The sequence below is a fragment of the Takifugu rubripes genome, chromosome 14, assembly GCF_901000725.2.
Source record: "Takifugu rubripes chromosome 14, fTakRub1.2, whole genome shotgun sequence".
Lineage (NCBI taxonomy): Eukaryota > Metazoa > Chordata > Actinopteri > Tetraodontiformes > Tetraodontidae > Takifugu > Takifugu rubripes.
In genome coordinates this window covers 12,018,095-12,039,089 of record NC_042298.1, presented here as the reverse complement: position 1 = coordinate 12,039,089, position 20,995 = coordinate 12,018,095, and the positions used below count along the sequence as shown (strand labels likewise).

Genomic DNA, 20,995 nt, shown 5'->3' with positions numbered 1-20,995 from the left:
GCACAGGTGCAGTCGATCATTTGGCAAAAAAATACATCAGTTTGTCTTCAAACCACCTCCATACATTCTTTACAGTCCATCCTTAACAGCTTCTGATTTTTCAGGGGGAGGGAGCAGCAGCAGCTCTTTCAGCTGGCATTGAAATGAAACACTTTTTTGTGTTAAACTTAGTGTGGCCTGACATTCATAATGCAATATCAATCTTTTGTGGTTCGACACCAAAGCATAAGTATACTTAATTAGTTCTTCTATTGCCTCATCCTTCTTCAGCCTAACCAAACTACATTCCAGCAACCAATGACCTCATTCACCTCAAAACAATGACACCAACATTCAATGGTATAAAACCTTCGTACAAACGGACGATTCCTCTTACACACTCCTTGGTTAATGCTTTTAACAGTGGTCCAGTAATGTGACATGCTGAGTTGTTTCCAAAATGATGTGAATAACTGATTCATACCAGGGAGTGTTGAATACAAACTTTTCTCTCAAAGGACCAAAACTACTAAGAAACATACAGCAAATTAAATATTACGAATAAATTAAAAACAATATAATTACAAGTTACAATAAGTAACTTCTTGCCATTATTAAAAACCTCACTTTTTTTTTAGGTACATTCAAAATTGAAACATTTGTTTGGCTTTGAGTCATGCTGTTTTTTGTTTTTTTTTAAATCATCTCTCACCCAAAACTGACACTATATTAACACTTTTATAAGATGGAAGCAGATTTCCTAATGAAGCTCATTAACTTGAAAAAGCCTCACCACCCAAAATGATTTTTAAATTCCTCTTTTGTTTCGTCACGCTTCCACACTGCGCGCCTTTCAAGATTCCAATAGTTTAAAAGTATCACAAATTGTGCTAAAAAGGACATTTCTTGTAATCATTTATGGCAGGGAGCTGGCTCTGTTGCAGCAATTAATATACACGTTTGTTCCTTTGTGCTAGAAACTAATTTTTCCATTATTGCTTGGTTAGCCTTTTGGGGTTTCTTTTTTTTTTTTTAATATATTTCTGCTGGTGCAACCAAATGGAATTATTTTTTCTTCATGATGTGCTTGACTGATAGAAGCTAATGCTCCATCATGGTTGTAATGCCCAGCTATCTCCATATGGGGGATGCAGTAGCCATAATAGTTAGAAACAACAAAGGAAACAGGGAGAAATTGTGCTGAATTGAGGCAGATTTAACCCGCCCGTTGTTTCTGTTCCACTTGGGCCCGTTTCTTTCCTTGACTCGCGGCGGTTTGGCAGGGGATGCTGCAGGGTGGCGAGCTGGTTTGCTATAAGGGGGAGAATGTGATCCATGTCCTGGCCAGTCATCATTGTAGCTCTCAATGTGATCTCCACCTCCAGAACCACTGCCCTCCTCACCTGGATAAATGCATAAAAATATGATCTAACTGATTAATGCTCTTGGTGCAGTCATAAGTCTTAAAAAATCCTGCTCGGGCACACTCACTGTCCATGAAATCCATGTCCTGTCCAATTTGAGCATGTCTCAGTTTGTTTGTTGCCACCCTCAGCTCCATAATCAACTGCCTGATCCTCACATCTGGCCTGGCAATGTCCACCTCCACCTCAGGATTGTTGATTTGGCTCACTAGCCCATCACCAGTAACATCTGGGAGGTACCTAGAGATGCAGAAGAGGGGCAATGTTCGAAAAGTGAGACACTAATGCCTCTCACTAATGTGAGTGTGTCAAGGCCTCTCAAAACAGCTCATAAAGAGTGCATATAGATGGAATCCAACTAACCCCCAGCCACGCTCACCCCCCCTTCTGCCCAGGCTCACCTCCCCCGGGTCTGCCCATTCCAGCAGCGGTCCTCATTGACAAGGTCTGCAGCCGCCTTCTCATCATTGCAGATGGTTTGTGGGAGGGACACCCAGAAGCCACGCATGGGCCTCAGCCGCTCCTTCAGCTCTGTGACCTGCATGGAGGCGGAAAGAAATTAGGTATGACTCAGACCTGCTTTTAAAGTATCCTTGTTTGGTACAGCTGGCTGCACAAAGCATATTGATGCTGCAGTGCTGACGTTGGTTAAGGCTGAGGGAAGACACGATGCAGTTTCTGGGTCAGCTACTTTTTTCAACATTTTTATAAATAGACCACAATATCCTTTCATTTTTTTCCCCCTCTTTACTTGTTTGGAATTTGGTCATTCAAGCCTGCTGGTCTTTCTCAGTTTTACACCACATATAATGGATTTTTTTTTTCTTTATAATTCAGCTGAAGTCGCTCCTAAAACTGTATTTCGCTGTCCATACTGAAGTCTCTACACAAAGGACCTGCAAACCATGAGAAATGACTTGATATAGTGTCATCTGGTAGCCAATTCTGATTTGATGCAATACTACAGATTGAGGATAAGATGTTCAATTCCCATACACTAATCAATGTGACGACTGCAGAAATGATTCCCATTTAACTAAAGTTTGGCAGCTGTTTTGGTCTTATTTAAACCAAAACAATTCACCACTGCACAGGGTTTTTTCTTCTTCCTCACCAGTCGGTCCAAGTTAGTGCCTGCCGCCGTGGTGGGCTTCTCCTCAGGACTGTAAGTACGAAAGGGTCTCTTGTTTCCTCCTGCTTCTTTGGGTGAACGCCTAGAGCGTCCTTGAGTTGGCCTTGGGTTCCCACAACCTTGGAACACCTAAATGTAGAGTAGATTTTACTTATTGAAAATAACTTCAAAAATTAAATAATTAATTATCCCAACCCCCCCCCCCCCACACACACACACACACTTCTCTCTTTCCTTTACTTTTCAACATGCCCTTTGTCTTACCATCCTAGAAATATTATAATATTGAGCAATCCTTCATTTTCTCCCTTGAAAATATCCCAAATTATTTAAAACTAGAATCATAATATTATATTAGAGACTCACAGTTAATACGAAAATGAGTAAAAACATAAAGTGAGAACATAATAGAAACAGCTTTCCTTTTTTAAACCAGATGTGAGCATCTCTGGTGCCATGTTTTAAGGGTTGCCGTTCTTTTTAAATGCTTTGGGGATTTTGCGCTGTCATAATGAAGATTTATGCGCAGTGATTAGGATTGAGGAACATTAGCAAGTTTTTCAGACCTTTGTGGAGATGCTGACACTGTTTTCCTGCATGTGCATGATGGCTTCTGACACTTTGACTGAGACAGAATCGGCAGCGAGCTCGATGTTGAATGGCCCCTCTAGCTTCTCTGAAACCTGGTAGAGAGCGTCTGAAAGAGGAAAAAAGAGACACAGGAAGCGGTATCAGACATCATGTTTAACTATGTTCTTATTGGCTGATCATTCTTGATCACTGTTTGGAATCAGTCACTGTCTGATTATTTGAAATGGTGTAATGACATCTGTGTTTGAAGATTAAAAGGTTGTGGTTTTGAGAAGAGTAAAAAATGTGAATCAAATGAGGGTGAAATGTGTAGTGGTGCCTTCTCAATGGACTGCATGATGACAGGTTGAGGAAAGGAAACCAGGAGCGACAGATCAATCGTAAAAGAGCAGACAGGTGTGAATGATTAATGAAGTGGGAATTCATTAATGCAAAAAAGGAAATGAAGGGGAAACGGAGAACCTGCTTGTAGTTGTACTCAATATATTAAAAATCTAATTCTGAATGTAATGTCAGTTAAGCCATGGCATTTTCCTTATTAATCACACTGAAATTAGAGATGCTGCTATATGATGGATTTATAATTTGAAAATGCGCTAAATGCTGCCTTCAACCTCATTAAACACTGGCAGCACATCAGGATGTTTCTGTCCTGAACCCACCAATGAAATTGTTCCATTCAGTGTCCAGATCAGCCTGATTGGCTAAGCAGCCCTTCATCACATTGAGGCAGAGAGAGTGGCAGGGCTGCAAGGAGGGCAATCCTCGACACAGGGGGCAGTACCACTGACGCATCAGGCCGCGGACGCACTGCGAATCAGCTGTCAGCTAAAACAAGCACAGATGTGAAATATTGGATACTATAATAATGCACTAAAGGTTTTATAATGGCATTTTTTTCTCAAATCTACAGTTCAAATTATCAGCAACAGTTCTTTACTCACCTTTGTTGCTTTGTTAACAATATCCCGACCGGTTGACAAGGCCTGTGATAGAGCTCTGGCAGCAACAAAAGCCCGGGACATCTTTTAACAGGGGACAAGAGAGGCAAGAACTTAATCAATCCAGTCATGTCAGTGGGGAGGATGCATCGTCTTGATACGCACTTGTACACGCAATTTGCGCGGCACGTCCCCAAAAGGCTGCAGCTGTTCGGCATGTTTGCTGACACACTCCAGGTAGTCATCACTGAACTGATACTGGGGATTTACCAGAGAGAAGAGACGCTCCACCAGTCTGGACCAGAAGTCTGACAGAACCTCTGACAGACTGACGCTGCCGCCTGAAGACACAAAGATGCCCGAGGATGATACACATGTATCCACAGTGAATTAAAGATATTACTGTAAAACGGGATAAACAATTTGCTTATTTGCAGGCTGTAATGGGTGTTATAATATGCTCAGTCTATGTAGATAATTACAGAATTGTAGACAGTCTATTGGCAGACAGGCTGTGCTCTTCTATACAGCATCAAATGAGCCATACATGCTGTTTGGCAAACAAAGACAGCTTGACTAGTTTGCCACAGCCGGCAGGCAGTCTTGCCAATGCACTGTCATTGTGCCAAAAAACACAATATAAAAATAGAATCAGTTGTCTGCAGGAGTCCAATTCTTCCCTCTTGGCATTTCTTTCTAGACAAAAAGCTGACTCTTTTGTCATTTTCAGAGCAACTGGGGAATCACCACCAGAGCAATCCAAACTGGTAAATCTACACTAAACCTCCGGATTGACGTAGAACCACCAACTCCACTGATTTTAATGTTTTGTAAAAGGTGAACAAAACCAGAAAGGCCCAATGTGAGCACTGGTATAATGGATAGAGGGATCTAAAATTACCAGAATAATATCTGCGAAGCTCTACAAACAGTTCCTGGAACACATGGGAATTCTGGGTGAAGAGCCGGCCGTAGGTCTTGGTGAACATTTGGTTCATGGACTTCTCCGACAGGTCGATCAGCTCCCTGAAAAACTCTGCAGAATGATGAAAAAAACAAACAAACTCAGATTTCTTAATCTGTCAGCAACATCTGAGCCAGGTTCTTCATGTGGAATCAGCAGCTCCCATTGACAGGTGGCTCATCCTGTAAATGAGTCTTAACAAAATGGAATCTATTTATGCCCCCGGGACTCATATGTGGGCTTCCACACCTTCCACGGCTTTAAGTGATTCATCATAGACATTATATAAATGAAAATAGAAAAAAAGGTAATGGCTGTGCACGCTGAGGAGGAGGAGGAGGTAGTGTTCAGTTCTGCTTTCTACTGTAGCTGATATGTCCAGAATCTGAGACAGCGTGGGCTGAATTCCCTGAAGCGCTGCCCAGCCGTCTATAGGTAGCATTATCCCTGATTTTAAAGGGACATGCCACCACATTTAAATGACTCTTTCTTCAGTAATATTTCATGTCTTCTGAGACTTTGTCTGGCAGCTCTGGGGAGGAAAAAACATGTCATAATGATGGCGTCATCCAGGTTTAGTCAAGATTTAATGTCTGTGGGGGAGGAAAAGTGCTCCATCATGACTAAATATTTCATTCAGCATCTCTACAGCATTTGATTTATGTGTTAAACAGTGTTAATCTTGTTCAGTAGACTTCACAATATGCTGTACTTTACTGCAACTAGGGGCAATGTGAAAAGGATTAAGTTAATCATGTTTACTGGAACTTGAAATGCATATACAGATAAACCAGTACATTGATGTTATGTCTTTTTTCCCCACGTGAGCTGCAAGAATTAATTATATATGCAGACGGGTGACACAAAGCATTTTCCAGAAAACTAGCTGCAGTAGAAAAACACCAGCAGGATGAGTTTGAGAACTGGTATAACCTTCCCGTGACCTCGAAAGGGATAAAGCGGTTAAGAAGACGAGAGTTTGAGAACTGCACTGTCCATACGAGTCATTTAAAGGTGCACCATGGCAGATGGAAATGCAGTGATGTCTTCACTATTTCTTTAATAAGTTACAGTATCACACGAGGTTGTCTGTGATTCTGGGAAAACCAGAAAACTGTGAAATTCTAATATTAGACAGAAGATGTGTGGCTAATTTGAGGTTTAATGCCCTCAGCTGTGACTCTAATGCTCAATAAAAAGTCAGAGTCATCGGGTTTATTCTCTGAATCATACTTTCTAGAGAAGAACATCGGAAATGAAAGTCAGGATATCTACAACACCACCACTGCTTCGACTATGACCCAGCTCTAATAAAGTGCAACAGTAAACTCAAATTGATTAAACATAAATAAGACCCATGCTGGGACCTCTGCAATATGTATGCCCCGCTGTGCTTTTGGCTTCCAAAGTCAGCGAAAGATGGAGAAACTCTGCACACGGAGAGGCTTAATAAGTTTTCGCTCTGCTGTCAATCATCACCATTTGCACTTTTTACAAAAATCGCAGAGACCAAACTAAATGCATTGCAGCTTCAAGCAAAACCCTGCAGTTTTTTTTTTGTTTTTTTTTCAATAAACTTACTGCTTAGAGTCCATAAAATCAAGTCCAGGTTTCATCTGGCTGCAGCTGTGTTTTTCTTTTTAGATTAAGCACCGTGCAAGTTGTGAATTCTCACCATCAAACCTGCGGTGCCTCTGGGTGAAAGTAGTCAAAAGAAACTGGCTGCTGTCTTCCACGGCCTTCAGAAAGTCTCTCTCGCTTTGTAGGGACAGCGTCTCCTCCATCTGACTGGAACAGCAGGTGTAGTCTTGAGGACAGAGACGCAGGTGCTCACCTACAAGGTAACAGCAGACGCAGGTTTGGATCAATCAGTGTCCTGTAAATATTGAGAAATTACTGTGGAGGTAGCTTGATATCATGCTTTCGACATAACATCTAGTTCTGATGTTGACACATTTCCATAGTATTTATTTAGAAATGTCTTATTAGTTTGCTCATATTTTGACTTCAGATTGACCTTATGATGTACATCCATCAGGGTTCTGGAAGCAGATTTTGGTCCACACTGGTATAAAGGCACCTGGCAGCTGCTGCAAATGTGTCAGCTGTGCAGGTGTAATACTCTTTGCTGTAGACATGCTAAAATGATTATATACATTTAATGAAAATGGAGAATGAAAATCAAGGTGCCAGGTGAGTTTTCACTGAGTTAATTCTACTGCTCGTCAATCTCTTCCGTCTCTGAATTGAAATTGTATCAAAGAAAGGGTGTGATGGTGAATTGAAACAACCCAGCATGAATTATTCTGCTTAATCCACCTTCCCTTGTCAGCTCAGGGTGGATCTTTGATCTGTCAAAGGTAATGAATGATATGCAACAATAAGAAGACAGTGGGTCGGACAGTCGCAATTTTTACAACAATCATGTATATTACTGCTCTTCATGGAGTCACAATTGCCATCCTTAACTCCACCCCTGACTCTTTTGTTCCCCGTGTGTGTGTCTCTCACTATTAGTCCCATCTCATCCCTCTATTTTCTGTCTGAACTGCTTCTCCTCATCCTTCGTTCTCCCAGCCATCTGCTCCCCTGGCCCACGGGACAGTGAGCTCAGACTCTCCAGCACACACGCACAAAATAAATCAATATTGCAGTTGCCTCGTCTCACACACGCAAACACACGCAACACACACACACACACACACACACACACACACACACACACACACACACACACATCAATTGCCACAAGTTAATCCTTCTAAGGCAGAGCTGTGCAACTTCACTTCTTTCATTTTTGAAACAAAGCTTCATGAAGATGGAGAACACCTTCTCCCTCACTTTTAACTGATAATCACCCCTCATCCTCTCTCTCTAAAACTTATTTTCCAAAATTCTAATCCATGTAATTTAGCAGATAAGATGATCAGCAGACAAAGCCGCCTTTGGGTATATGCGGGGATTTAACATTGGCTCAGGAAGGCAAAGACTAATTAGGGGCGAGGTGCTTTGTTACACCGGTGTTGGCAATTTGCTCATCTTCTTAATCATCCTATTTAAACGGCTCAGAAAGGAGGAGGGGGTGGTGTAATTTGTTTTAAATCAGCCTGCTTTATGTCTCTTGAGGAAAACCTGACATTATATTCAGGCCCTACATCCCAGGTGCTAATTAGTGAGTCCTGATGCATATTTTATTTACTTTTACGCGTTGTGACTGATGTATTTGTGACACGAATGTCTTGAATATATATCTTTTAATCAGGATAATACCCCCATAATGACTCAGGAGACATTTTCACAAGGTCTGTAATGTATGGAGAAATATTACCAGAGATCTGTGTCTGCGGTGCGGTGCCTGTGCTGTAGCCCATCTCTGCGTACACCTGCCGTGTGTCGGCGCAGCTCCTCCCCGCAGCAGCCAAGGGGCTCCGGAGCCCCGAGAGTGCAAAGACCGTGAGCAGGAACACCAGCAACGGCTTCCAATAGAAAGATAGGTGTGCATCCATTTTCATCGCAAATCGGAAGGAGATACGGCGGCTGAATACAACCAGAGTGAAGGGCGCAGTTCCCTTAAAAATAAATGAAGGATTGACCGGTTTAAACAAAAGTACTCGCACAATATAAGTAAAAACTCCTAGTTTCCCAGTGAATTAAGAGAGTAAAATTGGCGTTCAAGCCAGGATAAACCTGACACATTTGTTTTCCATTGACCGCGTTTCGTTAATTTGTCCTTCCAGGGAGCGGTGTTCTTGTGCGTGAATGGGGCACTCCCGTCTCCTCAGTCTCATCCAGAATCCAAACCGAGTCAAGCGTACGGGAACTAGAGGACAAACACCGGAAATACGTTTTCAAAATAAAATCTCGGGACTCTATAAAGGCAAGTCAAACATTTGCCATTCGAGGTTTTGACACACCTTTTAAAAAAAGTTTATTGGGGGAAAAAAAGGAGCAAGTAGAGAAAAAAGATGAATATCTTCCATACGTAAACCCTTCTTGATATTTTAAATGACCATTACCTCAACCTGTAATAAGAGATTGGGTATTTAATTCAATGCTAACCATGCAAGAAATAGTTTCATACCTATTCATCCATATACATGCGTCTACTGGTTAGACGTAGACATTTTATTTAGAAGGCAGAAACCGGAGGTGGCGAGTTGTCCACAGAAAACCTTACTTCGGTTAAGACCCATCACAGATCGAACAATGGAGCCCAGAGGGAAGGAGACGGCGTAGCCGGTGGTGGCGGGGCGGGGAACAGCTGAGCCTGAGCCACCTTAGTGCCCATCAAACTATAGACAGGACGAATGCACAAGTGCCGATACCGGCAGCGAGGCGTAAAACAGGAACTAGCTGAAAAGAAATTGCCCAAAAGTTGTATATTCGGCCGTATTCAAAACGTAAATGGTTTTAAATTCACTAAGCTTGAATGTCTATTTGTGTTTAAAATTAGCAGCAAAAAAAATTGTGGCGCAGCAAATCTGTATACCGGTAATATATACATATATAATTTTTTTTACAATGACTAATTAGCATAATTCGCGCCTTTTCTACGGGATTAGTTCGTTACGAATGTGAAATGCATTGACACGTATAAATTAGTGGTAATGGCGGTAATCGTATAATCTTTTATTGACTTATTTGTCTGTTATTTACTTGTTTTCGTATCAGAAATGTCAATGTTCCTAAAATGTTCGACCCGTCGTTAAGCTTGTTAATAACTCTAGCTAGCTAACTTGGATGGTTGCGAAGAGAAAAATTTAAATCTCGTTTTTAAAGTAGGTTTCTTCGGAGACAGATTGTTAAACCCGTCAAAAGACGTCTAGATATCCCCAATTATTACCAAGAATGGACAATGGAGACTCCATTGTGGACAGGTATGGCAGACTTAACCTATAATTTCTTAACATTCATTTGAATGGCGCTCTGCTAATCCACCCAGACATGATTGTGGCATGGCAGTGGTTAATTTTACTGTTTTTAGAAAGAATATAGCCTCAGATTATTACACTTGTCATTTGTCCAGTATTGTGAGTTTATTGCACAAGTGATAAAGACAGATGGAACCTTTAACAGAGCCCTAACTAAATGGGTAAAACAGGAAAAAAAAAAATTTGGGGTGGGGGGGTGCATAAAACAAGAACTTTTAGCATATTTTATTCAAGATGATGTCTGCTTGTTGTGCATTTGCTGCTTTCTTTAGTCTTGAGCTGGATGACACCTCAGATGAATTTTCCAGTTCTGGGAGTGAAGTTGAAATGAAAGTCACAAAGCCACGTAAAAAAGCCGCACCTGCCTCTCCGGTTAGTTTTGCCCTTTCTAGTTGCATCAATATTGATAGTTTCCTGTTTTGTTCAACCAAGATCTCGAGCTTTCACCAGGTTATTACTGCAGTTACACTGTAGGGTATTTGCTTTACATTGAAAACTAACCTCTCCATGACTACCACTAATTCTGTTGACCCATCTATTCACATTTAAACCCTTGCCCCAATCCCCACCCATTTCTTTCTTTTCTTATCCCAGCCACCCAAGAGACCCAGGCGTAAAGCTGCATTGAAGGGGACATCCAGCAGCAGTAATAGCCCCATCTCTAGTTCTCCAGACCTCTCCCAATGGCAGCAGCAGTCCCATGGGACACGCAAGAAGACGTCTCCCAGACCCTTAATAGAGAAGAACCAGAACATCAGAGCAGAGGATATCTACGAAGCTGTCTCTTCTGGAAAGAATGCAATGTTGGTGAGCACCGACAGGGGTGAAAGGAGGGTGTAGATGAACACATAAAGGGAGGGAGGTGCTGAAGGAGGAGAGTGCTCCCAGCCAACAATGAGGGGATTATCATCTGCTGTCATTAGCTGACTGATGTGGTCCTGCAGGATTGCCTTTGATACGCAAAAACTCAAGCATTTTCACTGTGTTGTGTAGCCAGTGATGCATCCGTCCCAGCCATTTGTTGTGATCTTCCCACGTTTTCCAAGTTAAAGATTAAAAAGGAAGGACCACTAGTTGAACAGAAAGAAACTATTGCTGAGAGTAGATGGTGATCCTGTGAATGCGCGCTTTCAACCATCCCCACACTATCAAGTCTGATGTTGCTGTGCACTCGATGCCATCTTATTCATCTTAAAACCTTTTGCGTTACAATTGCATTGTGGCTGCCAAAGATAAAACATTCACAAATAAAACATTCAATTTTCACCACAGTAATTGCTTAAGGGAAGAGAAATTATGCATTTTATTTTCTTCTTGACAACGATTGAAAATTCAAATGCAAAAATAAATCCAGTGCATTTTACAGTGGGATTAATCAATAGTAGAATCTATTGCTTTGTGTAGTCCTGGAATTGTTACTTTAAAATGGTTTATCGAAAGCATCTTAAATACTTAATACCAGTATCCACATATTCATTTTAGATACTTAACTGAGATTAAGGATGGAAGTTACACTGTTAATCTATGTTGTTGTAAATCTGCTCTGTCAAATCAACGCATCCTCACTGGTTGCTCTCGATCCAACAGACGGTGGTGGATGAGTGGCTCGACAGCTACAAACAGAACCAAAAAGACAGTTTTCTGGTCCTCATCAACTTCATTGTTCAGTCCTGTGGATGTAAAGGTCAGAGATCAAGAGTGTCCACCGGAATAAGGGCAGGGGTCAAAGTTGAACAGATTATCTTTCTGATTTTAGCTCAGGCAATTATCAGCGGTCAAATATTGATCCCTCAGTATGGCAACAATACCACGTCAATATTTTATATAAAACATATCTGTTTAAAATCATCTAAAGAGTTGAACGTACCTCAAGATATAGAATTATAGGGATTTTTATTAACTTGTCATTTTGTTCAAATGATTCTTTTGCTTAGGTGTGGTTAGCAGTGAGATGTTTGACAATCTGCAGAATGCTGAGATAATTGGCGCATTAACTAAAGACTTCAATGAGGTAAGGAAGGAAAAACCTTGGTACTTGCATCAAAAAAAGTAGTTTCTGTTTTTTGTCTGTTTTTCTTTGTATTTGCACCTTGGGAGTTACTTGTTCGTTCATGTTATTTCCACTTATTTATAAGGATTCGGTGAACTACCCGTTGTCCACACCAGGCCCCCAGCTGAAGCGCTTTAAAGCTGGCTTGTGCGAGTTTGCCCAGCTTCTGGTGTACTCATGCCGGAATAGCCTCATTTATGATGAATACCTCTTCCCTTCTCTGCTGGCGTTGCTCACTGGCCTGTCTGACTCCCAGGTCAGGGCCTTCAGACACACAAGCACCTTGCTTGGTAAGCAAATGAATGGGTAGTCTGAACAACTCATTGTATCTTTATTTTGTATCTGGTGTTGCTGTTGATAAAAGGACAAAGCTTTACACTTGAAAAGGTTTAACCAGCCATAAACCTTCTGTTTTCATGTTTCTCCTCTTAGCTATGAAATTAATGACTGGTCTGGTAAAAGTATTTCTGGGAGTATCAATTCAGCTCCAGACTGCTCAGAGAAGATGTGATATTGAGTGCAGCAAAAGGGATCCTGACCGAGCTTCTGACAGACTGGAGGAGCTGAAGGCCTCTATTAGTGAGGTAACGCATAATTTCAGCTGCACACCTTGACAATAGATCACCACTTTTCCCTACTCTCACTAGTACCCAGGGATTAGGAAATAATTGCATGGCAGGGTGAAAACTGCAGTTTTCCAGGTTTGTAGAGCATGCGTTGTCGTTGAGAATCATTATCACTGGACTGCTGCCTCTTCATTCTCGACAGGCTTGTTTTACAAAGTAATTTACACCAACATAGGTTGGGTAAGGAGTAGAGGGGCCTTTAATGGCGTGAACTTGGTATAGGTTCTCTGTAAGGGAGAGAAATTGTAAGTTATGACTAAAATGTGCATTTTCCATCAGCAGCAGTTACAGCATACAACTGTAAAGTTATAAAATGCCAGTGTCAGATATTTAAGTCAATATAAACAAGCCTTTTTCAATAACCAACACTTCAATATGCTGATTTTTTTTTTTTTTTTTTTATATACATTCTCTTTGGCTATATGTGTGTATATACAAATGGCCATTACATTTGTCTTTGGTCTGATATTCTCTATGCATTTTCCATATGTTTGTCTTGCAGCTGCATGAGAACAAAGAGGAGGTGTCCTCCATGATGAATGGTATGTTTCGTGGTGTGTTTGTGCACCGTTACCGGGACCAGTTGCCTGAGATCCGGGCAATTTGCATTGAGGAGCTGGGCATTTGGCTTAAATTGGACCCTGAACATTTCCTTAATGACAAATGTTTAAAGTATCTGGGATGGACCCTGCATGACAAGGTGAGCAATATACTGTATATAGGGAGTGAAATACTGTACTGTGTGAAACTCTAATCCATCTGCAGACATTCGCACGCATAGAAGAAATGTTTATTGTTCATAAAGAAAAAAAAAAAGACCTGTAACAAACTTGAATCACTCCAGTTTTATTTGTGTGCTACTGTATCCTCTATCCTTTAGCGAAGTTCAGTGCGTCTGCAGTGTGTACGTGCGCTGCAGGGTCTGTACCAGGAGAAGGAATTCATTGGCCGCCTAGAGCTTTTCACCAGTAGATTTAAAGTAAGGAATCCCTCTGGACTGTGCTCGCCCTGCATTTAATTCTTCTTTCTGAGCTTCTTGTTACCGCTGATCTGTTTGTGTGTCTGCCTCAGCATCTCTTTTTATTGTTGTGGGGTTTCTTTTGTTTTCAGCATGTATGGCTCTGTCAAAAAGTACAAACACCCGATTATTATTTTCTCCCCTTTTTTGTTTAGCATTTTTTTTAGTATTCAAATTTGTTTTTCTGGTTTGCTTCTTCCTTTTGTGGGGACACGTATCTGGAGTTGGAGTGGAAATAATTGCTGTCAATTACTGATAGTTAATAAGCTGTTTCGCACACATGAAGAACCCGCTTTAGCCACATGTGCTGCAGCAGATAGATTTAATGCCAGGTTAGCTGCATAATCGGATGTTTTTTGTGTATGTGCATCCATTTTGGCACCTTTTTTTCTAATGTCTGGTCTTTAATGACTGCTTGTCTGCTGGCATGATTTCTCTCTGTGCCATTAAACGTGTGTGTGTGTGTGTGTGTGTGTGTGTGTAGGAGAGGATGCTCAGCATGGTGCTGGATAAAGACTCGGACGTAGCAGTGGAAGTGCTCAATCTGTTACTGCTGATCCATCAGTGAGGGTTCTCTCTGTCTCTGGTGTCTGCCTACCATCTCTACTGTCACAGTACACCACAGAGAAACTTTATTTTATTCAATCCAATCGTGACCACACTATAGTGATCCATTTCACATGGCCTGCATTCAACCCGTATTAGATTTAATACTGTTTAGAGTCAATATTTGTTTTATGCATTTTTATTACATTGCATTGCATTACTGCTCTTAAACAGGATATCAGAGAAAAACACATTACCCCAAATACAATAATGAATGCATTGGGGACTTTCTCTAAATATGTGCAGCTTTATGGCCTCTGGTACAGGATTGGTAATAGACCCTCCTACTAATTCTTTTCTGCTGTGGGATTTTTAGTAACTTACATGGTAGCAAAATAAATGCCCCCCCCAGTGTCTATTCACTTGTAGTTTTATTTAAGAACGTACTATATAGTTTGTTAATTACCGTACACACAATGGAATGGAGTTGTAGTCTTTTTCATGTCTGCAAATTTGTAGGGGGACAGAGGAAGGCCTGGGAGAGGAAGAGTGTAGTTGCATCTATCCTCTTGTTTATACTTCACACAAAGGCCTGGCTTCTGCAGCTGGCAAGTTCCTTTATAACAAGTATGTTTTTTTTATCCTTTTTTTTTGTGTGTGTGTTATCACTTACCGGTAAATCTTAAAGTGACTTATGTCCCAGGCTAAAAAGTGTGATTGCCAGTGAAAACCAGGTGTCAGAGCAAGAGCAAGATGAAAATGCCTCCTTTATTCAAATCCTCATCTCCTTCTACATCCAGAGTGAGGTAGTGACTCTTTCTGCCTTTTCTCTTCACTTAAAAAAAAAAAAAAGGTGTTATTTCTTGAGGTAGTGACTCTTTCTGCCTTTTCTCTTCACTTAAAAAAAAAAGGTGTTATTTCTGTCACATAGTTAACTAGTAAAGGCATGTAATGGGGAACTCTCTTCCTCGACAGCTCCATGAGCACGCAGCCTATCTGGTGGATAGTTTGTGGGATGTGGCGGGATCTGAGCTGAGAGACTGGGAGAGGATGACTTTTTTTTTGCTACAGGACTGTGGTGAGAAGCAAGGTGATTACTGTGAAAATCTGAATATGCTGTAACTCAAGTCCAAATCACTATTGGCTTATCAGGTCTTGTGTATGAGGAAGAGGGGGCACTGATAGATCTGATGATATGCACCATCAAACAAGCAGCCCTGGCAGTGCCACCTGTTGGGAGATCTCATGGAAAAAAGGTGTTGACAGACAAATTAACGATCCTTCTCTGTAGTCTGAGCGTGCTTTGTGTCCCCACACATGGATGATGCTGTTTTATGGACTATTGAGTGGATTTTTATGCTGCATTAGAACCTGAGTTTGAAGGCTAAGAAAATCCAAGAACAAGACAGGAGACGGCTCACCACACATTTCATCCCTCTGCTGCCACTGCTGCTGGCCAAGGTGCACAAGCACAATTCACATGTTGTAACTGATTTAAACTGATCTTTCGGATGAAGGAGAAACCACTCACAAAAAAGTCTTTCAGTTGTACTTTAAAGACTGCCCTCAGGGTTAAAAGGTCTTTGTGTCAATATCTTATTCTTTTCTACTGTTATTGCTGACTTACAGTACTCAGCAGATGCAGAGAAAGTGAGCCTTCTTCTCAAAGCTCCTCTGTATTTTGACTTGGAGATGTACAGCAACTCTTCACAACTAAAGAAAGTAGGAGTCACTCACAGGACATCTGTTTTATGATGACTAATGCTATATTTCAACCTTTCAATTTCTTGGTATAACTTTGTCAGCACCTGGACCTGCTGCTGGTTCAAATATGTGGGATTGTGGAAAAACACACGGAGCTCCCTGTGCTTCAGGCTTGTGCCCAGTTGGCCTGCACACTCTGCTCTGACTCCTACACCTTCTCCTCCCGTGCACATCTGGTATTCAGTCAATTGCTAGACAGCCTGGTGGAGTGCTTCAACACCTACTTAAGTGGGCTGCTGCAGGTGGGAGTATTCCGTCTTAGTGTTGCTTGGAAACTGGCATGTTACTAATGTATGCACTCGATATCCACTGTGTACGTAGTGCCTGCTGATATGTACCGGTAATCTATATTTAAGATTCTTTGTCAATAAAGCACAAGTATCTGTAATGTAACTGTGCGCTCATTACTTTAGTATTTAAATATGTTTGTGCACCTAGGGTGCTGCAGATGGTGATGACATTTACTGCGCAGCCACTGCCTTGAAAAGGATTGCAGCCTTGAGCGGGTGAGTGTGTTGTTTCAACAACCAGTGCAGAAATTTGAAAATGTCAAAAAATCCATGTCTTTGTTTCCAGTGCGAAGGACCTGACAGGTTTGCAGCTGTTTCACCCCTGTGTCAAGGTCCTGAACAACAGGATTGCTTGTGAAGAGCTTGAAACTGAGGTCTGTTTTAAATGACGACTGCATATGTTGATATTTAGTATAATTCAATGCTACTGTCATTGAGTCCAGCCTTGGCCATAGTTGCTGAGAGCGTTCTTGAAAAGTATCACAGCTGTGTTCATTCTGAACAATCTATTTTCTTTTATCAGCTTATTGTGTCAGCCCTGAAGTGCGCTGCCTTTCACTTGATGTGGGCTAAAGTGAATGCTGTCAACTCGACGCCAACGGAGGTTTTTTTTTTTTTCATAATAGAGCATCTGTGTTGCATTTCACCTTTTATATCACTTGCCATTTTCTATTAACACAATGAAACATCACAATGACGCCACATCTGCTCAACTGCACAATATCATGAGCTGTATGATAAGTGTGTTATTTCACTTCTTTTTTATCCCCCCATGCTCTAAGTACCGTATTTTCACAACTGTAAGGCGCACCGTATTAAAAGGTGCCGTCTCAGTTACGGGTGCTATTTCTTTAAGAAATACATAAGGCGCACTGCATTATAAGGTGCCCCATCCATTTTGGAGAACATTTAAGACTTAAGTGTGCCTTAGTCGCAAAATTATTGTATGTTATTGCCACTTATCCCACCATTCGCATCTTTCTTTCACAAGCATCAGTGAAAACACATTCCTTCCCAGTGTTCAGTTCACACCACCATGTACATGGGCTTAAAAGATCAACGCAATGATGAAAACCAGCAAGAACAAATCATATCAATAATTTCCATGCCTCTGCTATCTTTACCAGGCTGAACTGAAGCACCTAAAGATGGATGTGCGTTCTTACTGCAAAGTCTGTCAGATCTGTCTCTCCCTGGACTGCACTGAGATCAGAGACCAGGTAAGACCTACAGTGGAAGTGGTCTGTGCTACACATTTTCTCCCTTTTCACAACTAAATTTTAAACCCTTGAGATGTTTAAATTCTTCATTTACAGGCTTTTGAGTTGCTATGTGACCTGCTGCTGTTGTACAGTCCCAGTTCAGCACGCTCTACGCCCACCCTTCAAACGCTCGTCTACCTTCCATCTGATTCCTTGCGTTGTGATATGTCAGGTTTCCTTATAGACTACATCTTCTCTGATGACAGTTCTGATCTTAACGGTCAGTATTTTGTGTTGGAAATTGGTTTGTTTCCTTAATATATATGGTCTATAACATGGATTTCTGTTTTTATGCATTACCCCTTGGTATCCTGTCTAGTTAAGGGTGAGGATGAGATGAAGATAACACTCCTCCAGAAGAAACGCAATCAACTTGCTGGTTACTGTAAGCTGGTGATCTATGGAGTGCTTGACCTGGTTGCAGCCACTGATGTCTTTAAGCATTACAGCAAGGTAGAGATGGATCAAGTGTCACGAATGGTGGCATAAACATTTTGACTCTTCTTTATTGATCATTTATGTTAGCAGTGCAAGAAACGTTTGCATGAAAGCTGAATATTAAGGAGGATGTGTAAAAGAGTGGAGGAGGGTGACAAAATCAGTTTTAGAATCGGTGAGGTGCCAAGGATGACTCACGAAGAACAGTGTTTTAAAGAAACACAAGGGATGAGAACAAAGTGGATGATATTCAAATTCTTGGATGTTTCTGTAAATAAGCCTGGAGATTTAATTGAAAACTTTTTTTTATAGTGCTTCAATGACTTCGGTGACCTCATAAAAGAGACTATAAGCAAGAGCAAGCAGATAAATCCAGTTCAGAGTGCCAAGACGGTCTGTCTTAGCCTGCAGCAGGTCTGTACCCACAACTCGATAACCATTTTCTGTTTGAACATTTGTATAGAATTACTGCAGTGGAAACTTAGTTGTTATAAGTAAAGATGTACAGAGATAGATAGATAGATAGATAGATAGATAGATCAAAGGACTGGAAGGCCTTGACTTCTTAGGTATGTGGGTCAAACAAATTTAAGACCCTCAGTTATGCAAAATTGTATGTTTGTAGATGTTTTCCGAGATGCTGACAGAAGATCCAAAAAATCAGAATCTCGGTGAGATCAGAGAATTGGCCAAAAGGCTCGCCATGAGCTTTGGTATTGATCTCTATCATGTGCGTGAACCACTGGCGGCCCTACACATGTAAGTAAACATGTGTGATGAGACATTGGATCTGTCCCTTTAATATTTAACTCTGCGATGTTTCTTTTTTGTCACTTTTGTGTCTTGAGCTGCTTTGTGTGGGCTTTTTTATTTTTAGGGATGGAATACGTTTTGCATTTCATGAGCCACAGGATGGAGAAGACCGTCTCCCAAATGTGGCTTTCCTTGAGATTCTCAGCGAGTTCAGTTTCAAGCTACTACAAGCGGATCGTCCTAAACTGTAAAAGAAAAACTCCACAGAAATCTCTTCACTGAGATCTGACGCCGTGCTTTCTTTGCCACTCAAAATACAGCACTGACATATAAAGAATTGTTTTGTCAAAGGATAAACCTGTTCCAAAATTTAATTCCTACATGTTAGATTTCTGTTCATTTGTTGCCATTATTCAAAGATTGCTGCATACATTTTCCATGGAAAATGAGGGCATAAGCAGAGTGAATATGTAATATTGCTGCATTATAATAAATAGATTGAAAGTGATGCTGTTAGGGGGGAAAAATTGACTCGTCAGTTAGTCTTTGTTTGAATTCTCCATCACTGTCGTCCCTCCCCCTCCAGTGTTGCCTTCCTGAAGTCGGAGTGCCCCAGTGCTGCCCTCTCCTGGCCGCCCCTCAGAATGTATCAACGGTCTTTGGGTGTCGAGCGCCCTCCTGTGGCAGGGCAGGATGAGGAAGGCAGCGCCTGTTCCAGAGATGAAACCCCTCTATCCAAACGCAGGAGGACCACCGCTCAGGTTGAGACAGGTATTGTACGGCTGCATCGATATGATAGGATGTTAGTGATTGATTGTTAAAATTGCTTTTATTAAAATAAATGTATTTTAGACCAGTGTATTATAGAAAAGCATCCTGCTGGTGTGGAATATCCTCACTGTTATTGGGGGGGGGAAAAAAAGAAAGTCAATTTTAATAAAACTGAGGGTTGTCTTGTGTCTGAATCAGGTTCTGCATCCAGCTCCTGGCTAGACAGCCCCTCCATTAGTAGCAGACTGCACCACCCAGCTCTGACCTCCACCATGCAGAAGCTGCCGGAGAAGCCGTCCGGGAAACTCGGCTCTGCAACCGACGAGCTGAGTGAGCCTCATTCTGAAGACGAATTTTCAGGGTATGTTAAGTTAACATTTCCTCATCCCACCATGTCTTGTTTATGCCAGTAGATATGACGTTCCAAAGGCAGAAAATGGCTTTATGTTCAAACAAAGAATGAAATAAAGTTTTAACATGCCACCTGAATCCTGAATCAGGTTACCTGTTAGAAAAATAAAATCTGCCATGAAGCGCCGGCACTCTGTCTCCAGTAAGACCAGCCCTGTCCAGGCTCAGCAGAGCCTAAACTCTCACTTCAACTTGTAAGTGACAGTGATTCTCACAACTGGTTTCCCTTTATGTCTGGTTAACTGTCTCATTGTGACCGTCCTTATTTAAACTTGCAGCATGAGAACAAAATGTTTTTTTGCAGATTATCTCTGTTTGAAGACAACGATGAAATCCAAAGCAACTCTGAACATGGATCTGGTTTCTCACCAGTAAGTTATTGGCAAAATATGATACAATATGTGATCAAAAGATTTTTGTTAAATTTCTGTATTGACCAACCTTTTATTTGACAGCCGTCCGTGCATCCCACCCCTACCAGTGTCCTTACAGGGCTCTTTGACTGAAGCCATAGCAAGGCTGAAGCTGGTTCTGTGTGATTCAAACATCACTTCAATGCTCCTGTGTTGGCAGTTGTTCCAGTATCAGGGAGTGTATGAGTTGTTTTTGTTCTTCTAAAGCATTCCAGTTCTGTTCCAATAATGTTCATCATTGCTGGTTTTAAATATGACAAAACAAATAATATTCAACAGAGAAATTCATTTCAGTTACATTATGAATTTAGTTTCATTGTGTTTTTGTACTGTTTTCTGAGAATTATATTTGTTAAATTTTTGACCTTGAATGTTTAAAATAAGATTAATTCAAGACGACTGAAAATCGAATTAAACAGTAAAATGTGATTGCATGTGTTTTGTTTGAAATGCATTGTATAATTTAGTGTAATAGATATCTTGCTGAAAGATTTAAGAAACCACAATTATATAAAGTATCAATCATCTCAAAATAGTCGGACTTTGCAAATATTAAATGGGAACAAAGTAAGTGAAATTAATATTTTGCTGAATGTTTTAGAAAACCAGAATTCTATAATAAAGGTTATCTCAGCACAGTCGGACTTTGCTAATTAAAATGTTTTGAATGTTTTGTCATTATTCCGTCATA

General features: G+C 41.0%; 2 protein-coding genes and 1 long non-coding RNA gene across 7 annotated transcripts; 2 read left to right on the top strand and 1 right to left on the bottom strand.

The window, feature by feature from the left end:
* Positions 1-35: 35 nt before the first annotated feature.
* On the bottom strand, positions 36-8,791 carry gpc2 (glypican 2). The gene is made up of 11 exons (XM_003970632.3): positions 8,360-8,791; positions 6,707-6,865; positions 4,969-5,103; positions 4,233-4,408; positions 4,071-4,151; positions 3,789-3,954; positions 3,102-3,232; positions 2,518-2,664; positions 1,805-1,941; positions 1,471-1,643; positions 36-1,382 (listed from the first exon to the last, which is right to left on the bottom strand). The coding sequence occupies exons 1-11, from the start codon at positions 8,541-8,543 to the stop codon at positions 1,111-1,113; spliced, it is 1,761 nt and encodes a 586-aa protein (XP_003970681.3). The 5' UTR covers positions 8,544-8,791; the 3' UTR covers positions 36-1,110.
* LOC115252324 (uncharacterized) lies at positions 7,743-8,796 on the top strand. The gene is made up of 3 exons (XR_003890739.1): positions 7,743-8,203; positions 8,294-8,525; positions 8,769-8,796. It is a non-coding gene; the product is annotated as an uncharacterized lncRNA (long non-coding RNA).
* Positions 8,785-20,963, top strand: LOC101077570 (STAG3 cohesin complex component). 5 transcript variants are annotated; one of them, XM_011610914.2, is made up of 32 exons: positions 8,785-8,908; positions 9,814-9,908; positions 10,235-10,334; positions 10,557-10,769; positions 11,550-11,646; positions 11,897-11,973; positions 12,098-12,302; positions 12,445-12,596; positions 13,141-13,338; positions 13,519-13,617; positions 14,141-14,220; positions 14,722-14,829; positions 14,891-15,008; positions 15,178-15,280; positions 15,355-15,458; positions 15,571-15,663; positions 15,832-15,924; positions 16,008-16,208; positions 16,405-16,472; positions 16,543-16,630; positions 16,780-16,860; positions 17,384-17,476; positions 17,573-17,738; positions 17,838-17,971; positions 18,269-18,370; positions 18,582-18,715; positions 18,834-18,956; positions 19,296-19,480; positions 19,679-19,841; positions 19,981-20,085; positions 20,196-20,262; positions 20,347-20,963. In XM_011610914.2, exons 2-32 carry the CDS (start codon positions 9,880-9,882, stop codon positions 20,395-20,397), a joined length of 3,630 nt encoding a protein of 1,209 aa, XP_011609216.2. In that variant the 5' UTR covers positions 8,785-8,908; positions 9,814-9,879; the 3' UTR covers positions 20,398-20,963. The 5 variants fall into 5 exon arrangements, with proteins under 5 accessions (XP_011609216.2, XP_011609219.2, XP_029702990.1 ...); XM_029847130.1 differs by lacking the exon at positions 8,785-8,908 and adding an exon at positions 9,142-9,431; XM_011610915.2 differs by lacking the exon at positions 8,785-8,908 and adding an exon at positions 9,142-9,431 and having other exon boundaries at positions 9,811-9,908.
* The last annotated feature ends 32 nt before the right edge of the window (positions 20,964-20,995 follow it).

Excerpts from the sequence above, each read along its gene's own strand:
- gpc2 (XM_003970632.3), bottom strand. The coding sequence starts at position 8,543 with ATGAAAATGGATGCACACCTATCTTTCTATTGGAAGCCGTTGCTGGTG. Across the intron at positions 4,152-4,232 it reads CGCGCAAATTGCGTGTACAA|ATGTCCCGGGCTTTTGTTGC; the intron begins GTGCGTATCAAG and ends CCCTGTTAAAAG. Across the intron at positions 2,665-3,101 it reads GTGTCAGCATCTCCACAAAG|GTGTTCCAAGGTTGTGGGAA; the intron begins GTCTGAAAAACT and ends CTCTACATTTAG.
- LOC101077570 (XM_011610914.2), top strand. The coding sequence starts at position 9,880 with ATGGACAATGGAGACTCCATTGTGGACAG. Across the intron at positions 17,972-18,268 it reads TCTTTAAGCATTACAGCAAG|TGCTTCAATGACTTCGGTGA; the intron begins GTAGAGATGGAT and ends TTTTTTTTATAG. Across the intron at positions 18,957-19,295 it reads CAAGCGGATCGTCCTAAACT|TGTTGCCTTCCTGAAGTCGG; the intron begins GTAAAAGAAAAA and ends CTCCCCCTCCAG.